The sequence below is a fragment of the Oryx dammah genome, unplaced genomic scaffold, assembly GCF_014754425.2.
Source record: "Oryx dammah isolate SB20612 unplaced genomic scaffold, SCBI_Odam_1.1 HiC_scaffold_4, whole genome shotgun sequence".
Lineage (NCBI taxonomy): Eukaryota > Metazoa > Chordata > Mammalia > Artiodactyla > Bovidae > Oryx > Oryx dammah.
The window spans coordinates 88,576,316-88,582,957 of NW_024070188.1; the positions used below are offsets into that span (position 1 = coordinate 88,576,316).

Genomic DNA, 6,642 nt, shown 5'->3' on the forward strand with positions numbered 1-6,642 from the left:
CTAGGTGCTGGGCACTGGGAGCTGGTCTCTAGGTGCTGGGCACTGGGAGCTGGTCTCTAGGTGCTGGGCACTGGGTGCTGGTCTCTAGGTGCTGGGCACTGGGTGTTGAGTGCCAGGTGCTTGGTGCTGGACTTTGGGTGCTGGGCACTGCGTGCTAGGTCCTAGGTGCTCAGTGCTGGTCTTTGGGTGCTGGGTGCAGGGTGAAGCAGGAAGTCCGGGCCTTGGAGCCACAGGGGCCTGGGATAGAATCACTCTCAGTGACCACGATCGTGAACATGCGAAATGAACTGATCTCCTGAGCCCTCAGTTTCCACAACTGAAAATCAGAGCACACGTGTTTAACAGATCAGCAATTCTCAACTGGCCCCCAGGAACGTTTACAAAGCTGGGGGACACTCTCGGCTGTCATGACTGGAGTGGTGGGGGGGCTGTTGGCATCCAGGGGGTGGAGGCCATGGGCACGGTCAGCGTCCTACAGCATGTATAGGTGCCCCCTTCCATTCCTACACACACAACAAAGGACGCTCTGGCCCAAGTCGTCAGCTGTGCCCAGGCTGGGCAAATCCGCTGCAGGCTATTACACAGACTGAGTCCACAGCAGGCCGGTACTGCTTGGTGCATACCGAGTGCTCAGGCTCTGACAGCTGTGAACTCTGGTTATGACCGGCAGAGGCACGTGATGTGTTTGGAGGGAGCAGGGGCCACGTTGACCAAGGCTCATGGGATGAACTGATGTCTGGGTTGTGTTAAGTTATCATATTTGGGGGAAGAGATTCAGCAGAATCTGGAGTTTTTACAGGAACTTCTCCAGAAAGGCAATTGTCCAGATAATTTGGGATTTAACTTGGTTCTGAGAGTGGTAGCCTGATAACTGTCTTTTACCACCGAAACATCACCAAACTGTGTTTGACACATTTCTTAAGCCTTCTTTAACTATGCAACTTTTTTTTTTTTAACCAGGCTTAGGGATTAAGAGGCAGCGCTAGGGCCCCGGGGGCCTGAAGGGCTGCAGAGCTCATCTCTGCTGTTTCCCTCTTGTTTTACTGGTTTTAATTAGAGAGGTCAGCTGATGGCTCTGTGTTTTCACTCCAGCTAAAGCCCCTGACCCTTTCTGAGGGTAAATGTTGGAGTGCTGAACTATTTCAGCCATATGAGCTCTCAGTGACCTGAGCTAACCCACACGTCCATTTTTTTTTTTTTTTTTTTTTGCAAACTAATGCAAACAGGAGAGTCTGGAAGAACCTGTTTGGAAGGTCGCCTCCCATTATGTCACAGCTATGTGGTGTTGATCTTGTAACCTACCCAGCCCTTCACACTTTGAACCCGGAGTTTCCCTGATGTTGGGGCAACAGATAGTTTTTTCTTAGCCATACTCAGGATGGTGTGGAAACGCAGAGACCAAGGATGGGTGCAGATGCTCGGTGTAGATGGTGAAGACAAGCTGCTGGGCAGGACAGGACCCGGGCGTCCTGGGAGGGAGATGCGGACAAATAAGCCTTCTCTCTGCTTCCACTCACTTTGGGACAGACGATCCATGTGAGAAGACTCACTTCAAAACAAGAAAGCACTGCAGTCCCTGAACCTCGGGAGCAAGCTTTCCAAATAATTCAACTTTAACAGTTCTTTCCACGTGTTCATTCTCTCAGCTTCTATTCCTGACAAGCAAAGACGCTCAGGATGGCCGGCACCAACTGACTGGGCCAGACCCTCAGAGCTCAGAGTAGACTGAGATTTCTTCCTCCCAAGTTCTCACTCTGAAAACAAATCCATATCTGTAGCCTTCTTTTCTTTAACCCACCCTCCCTGCTGCATGGTCCAGGCTCAGCCAGCTTAGCCCAGGGGCCCCTCAACAGCAAGCATCTCCCCCTCCTCTCTTGCACTTTCCCACCTGGTCCTTCTCCACTTGATCGTAAATCAAAGGAGTCATCGTAACTCAGAAACTCACAATCACGGGACCTGTTAAAAAGGCAGATGTGTGGACAGATGACCACAGGGGAGCTCGTGTGTTATCCGGAACTGGGCGGTGAGGCTCTTGGAGGCAGGGATCACAGCTCACACTCACTGCACTCGTCATGAAATGGGGGGGTCTAGATAGCTACAGATCTCCCCGAGGCTTAGCTTGGCAGGTTCCAGGTTCCAGAGTCCGTCCGGGTGAAAGGCTGAGGGCTACCTCTCAGCCAGTGATCACCCGGACTAACCAGGCATCCTAGTTGCCTCCATTTTGGGGGCTTTGATGTCCAGCTCCTCTTTCAAAGCCCTACTTTCTTTCCCACACACAGCTCAGGCCTCACCCTGCAGGAAGCGCTCTACTAGATTCACAGATTAAGCCCAGGCTCAGAGTGACCCCCCAGAGAAAGCGATGGCACCCCACTCCACTACTCTTGCCTGGAAAAATCCCATGGACGGAGAAGCCTGGTAGGCTGCAATCCAAGGGGTTGCTAAGAGTCGGACATGACTGAGCGACTTCCCTTTCACTCTTCACTTTCATGCATTGGAGAAGGAAATGGCACCCCACTCCAGTACTATTGCCTGGAGAATCCCAGGGATGGGGGAGCCTGGTGGGCTGCCGTCTGTGGGGTCGCACAGAGTCGGACACGACTGAAGCGACTCAGCAGCAGCAGCAGCAGAGTAACCCCGGACAGCATCCCAACACAGGTGTGTTTCTGGTGCTTGCAGACACACTCTGCCGGGACTGAGAGAGCACGCGTGGCACGTTGCCGCCCTCTGGAAGTCGAGCACGTTCCCAGCAAGCAGACAGGTGAGTGATGCCACGAGCACCTCTTGGGAGAGGAGCTGGCCGTGGGCAGGAGATGTGCAGGGCGCTGCCTGAGGAAAGGTTAACTCTACCAGCTGTGGGCACTTTTAGAGCAAATTCTCCATGGCAGATGTCGGCCAGATGACTCAGCATTTAACTCACTTAATAAAAGCCCTTTTCATGCTCTTCTGGGGTTCTCAAGGCAAGAATGCTGAAGTGGTTTGCCATTCCCTTCTCCAGTGGGTCATTATGTCTCCCCTCTGATGGATAAGCATCAGAGCTTCCCAATGGAAGGGACTGGCTGTGGGGTGAAGGGGTCTTGCTCTGGTGGGTAAGGCCATGCTCAATAAATCTTTAATCCAATTTTCTGCTGATGGGTGGGGCTGTGTTCCTTCCCTCCCTGTAGTTTGGCCTGAGGTCAACCTATGGTGGGGTAGTGGCATTATGGACTCAGTGGACATGAGTTTTAGGAAGCTCTGGGAGGGAGATGATAAAGGACAGAGAAGCCTGGTGTGCTGCAGTCCATGGGGTCACAAACAGTGGGACATGACTGAGCAATTGAACAACCAACATCAGCATTACAGCCAGAAATTTGAGAATTTTGCCTCTGGAGTGGATTTTTGAGAAAGTGCACAGATTGTACCCCTAAGGTCTTTCTTGCCTCCTGTAGCTACTGAGGCTCTGTGTGAAATGGACATTTCCACCTTCTTGAGTTGCTATTCTTGCTGTTGAAACTAGCAAAGTCCTGATCCTGCGCTGAGCTTTGTAGATTTCCAGAAGATTGTCCCTGGGATGGCTTTACTGCAGCCGTTTAGCTTCCACCCCATTATGAGGCTGCCTGTCTCCAGAGCCGTCATAGAAGGAGGGTCAGACTTGTGGTCACCAAGTCCTGAGGTCCTGATCTGGGACCGATTTGAAAATAGAGCCCCCTCTGGGTTGGTCACGTCCCATGTGCCATCATTTAATATCCTTCCTGACCACTGTGCCTGGTTTCACAGCTGTCCTGAGAGAGGGTGCAATTATGACATGCTCTCTGAGGTCACCGGGACCATAGGTCCAGTCTGTGAATACCACCAGTGTCTGCCTTGAAGGACCCAGGGTCCCTGATGAATGAGCCGGTGACAGTTTACCTGTTTAATTCAAGAGGCTCATTGCTTTGCCTTTATACTTTCCAACCAAAGAGTTGTTTCCTATTGTCAGGTGTTTCAAATCCTGTTGTTCCTTACACATAATTGCAGGTGGGTTAGTACTGCCCTTGGCTTTTCAAAACAAAGATGTTGAAATGATACCAAACCAAGGCATCCTTCCCTCACTAAGACAGGGAGTCCATCTCTCTGAGTTTGTAGCCCACAGAACCAAGGCCACCCTCAGGATAGGCTCGCTGGCTCATGCAAACCACCCCAGCGCGCTCCCTTGTCTAGTTCTCTCTCTTTCAGGTGGTCACTGGCTTTCTCTCTGGGAAATATGGCTAATCACCCCAGAAGGGGGTGTCAAGGACAGCTGGTTATGGGTATTGACTGGGGGCAGAGAACCTCGTGTTCTGTAGAGGGTAGTAAAACAGAGGATCCTGGTGGGACAAAATATTTCTACTGGGTGTGTGTGATCCTGGACATGAATCTCAGTCTGAGACTTTTCCCTCTATTTTAACTTTGCTGATTTAATTTTCTTTATAGGTGGGCCTCCCTGGTAGCTCAGTGGTAAAGAATCTGCCTGCAATGTTCGATTCCTGGGTCAGAAAGATCCCCTGGAGAAGGAAATGGCAATCCACTCTGGTATTCTTGCCTGGAGAATCCCATGGACCGAGGAGCCTGGCCGGCTACAGTCCACGGGGTCACAAGAGTTGGACACGACTTAGCAACTAAACCACCACTACCATAGGGGTACGACGCCTTTCTTCTGCTTGACTCCTATTTAAATGTCCTGATTCTATGTGAGCTTGAGAGGACTGTGAGCTCTGTTGGGCACTGCATTCTGTATTTATCCATTAGAGCAAACTCTTTAACTTGTTACTCAGCCCCCCTTTTATTTGTTTGCTCTAAATTAAAAAATACGTATTTATTTTCATGTGAGTGTCCTGTATGCTCCTCACTCAGATTCACCAAGTTTTAGCCTGTTGCCACACCTGCTGTATCGTTCTCTGTGTGCGTATATATATACCTGCAAACACACACATCCATCGTTTATATTTTCCGTTCCTCTTGGGGATAAGCTGCATATATTAAGATCAATGCCCCTCTGACCATGAAGACTTCTGTTCCTATGACCAGTCCTGTTGGGTCAGGGCTCACCCTGCTCAGCATGACATCATCTTGACTAATTGCATGTCCTAGGAAAGCCATGTTCTGAGGTGCTGGGGCCAGGACACCAATACAGGAACTCTGGGGTGGGGGACAGGTCAAGCCGTAACATGCCCCTTGGATTTCTTTCCATTTATTCTGCTTGGAATAAGTTGGACCTCTTAGATCTGTGGAGCCACATTTTTGCATCCAGTTTGCGAAATTCAGCCACTGTCTTTGACCATATCTGCATTCCTCTGCATTCTTCCCTTCTTCTTCTGGAATTCCAGTCCGATGCTTTCCCACATCTTCTCTCTCCCCTCGAACATTCACCATCTGGCCTGACCCCACAAGTCCACAGGAAACCGTGACAGTGAACTCTACCATACCAAGGGTCCAAGGCCTTCAAAGGTCCTCTTGCTGCGGGGTGAGTGGTGACGGTCTTGAAAGGCAGGATTTAGCGAGCCAGAGAGCATAGGGAAGGAAAGAAAAATTTTAATTAGGGACATAATTTGAGTGAAGTTGGGAGAATATAAATTATGTATTTTAATGAGACCAGGGAGATGGGCCTGCCTGGAGCAAGATATTCAAATATAAATAAAATATGAGAGGGTAGGATACAAGAACATCTTGAATACTAGTCCTCTTGGAGCGGATCACTGTCAAATATGTCTGTACAGCTAAATAATGCAAGAAATATTCTAGCTACGAAGATCTGTTGAATCAACCTGTATTCTTCAGAAAAAGTCTGCCCTGACGGCTCACAGGAAATCGTGTTTCCAGATGGGACGGTGCAGCGTCTGAATGATGGACGCGAGGAGACTGTATTCCCAGATGGGACCATTGTGAGTGTGGAAAGGTTGGTACCAGGACAGGTGGTGTCAGTCTGAAGTCTCCGGAATTTGTGGTTTGTGCAGTTGTCAATTCTCTGGATTAAGTTAAGTTTTGTAAAAGTTGCAGGATTTGTATAAGTATAGTAGAAAACTTCGTTGACCCTAGAGGTTTGGTCTTATAACCTTGATCTGATTGATTTCATAGCAAACATGGATCTAAACACTAATTTTTTTAAAATGTTTTTTTAATTGGAAGATAGTTGCTTTACGACACTGTGTAGGCTTCTGCCATGCTTCAAGGTGAATCAGCCATAGCTATACATACGCCCCCCCCCCCCCACCGGCTCTTGAAGCTCCCTCCCACCTCCCACTCCATGGACACTCATTTTTAAGCGTTTCCTTCACTGACATTGGTCACGACTGGATTGCAGCCATGGAAACAATCTCCGGCATTTGGTGTGTGCGCACTGAGGCCGTGTGTGCAGCAGCCGAGCCTGCAGCAGCCCTCACGTGCAACTGTCTGAAACGCACGGGGAGTGCCGTCCTGACGGGCGATGAGCGGGGAGACCCGACACCCCCCACCCCGGGCCGACCCTCAGACCCTCGAGCGCCCCCTCCCCACAGTGCAGGGGCCCCGGCATCAGCATCGGTGGGCTGCTGCCTCCGTGGGTCCCCTCTCCTGTCATGGAAGCCACAGGTGTCAGCATCACCGCCGGAGTTACTGTGCCCAAGTGACTCCGCCCCAGGCCCCGCTCCCTGCTCCCCGGTGACTCCGCCC

At 50.5% G+C, this 6,642-nt stretch overlaps 1 protein-coding gene across 1 annotated transcript in view; it reads left to right on the forward strand.

Annotated features, from left to right (window-relative positions):
- LOC120862688 (centromere protein J-like) overlaps nt 1-6,642 on the forward strand; it is a 19,447-nt gene that overhangs the window by 12,000 nt on the left and 805 nt on the right. Inside the window, exons 7-8 of the mRNA XM_040238762.1 lie at nt 2,677-2,758; nt 5,773-5,890. Of these exons, the coding sequence (XP_040094696.1) occupies nt 2,677-2,758; nt 5,773-5,890 (200 nt within the window). The remainder of the gene's footprint in view (nt 1-2,676; nt 2,759-5,772; nt 5,891-6,642) is intronic.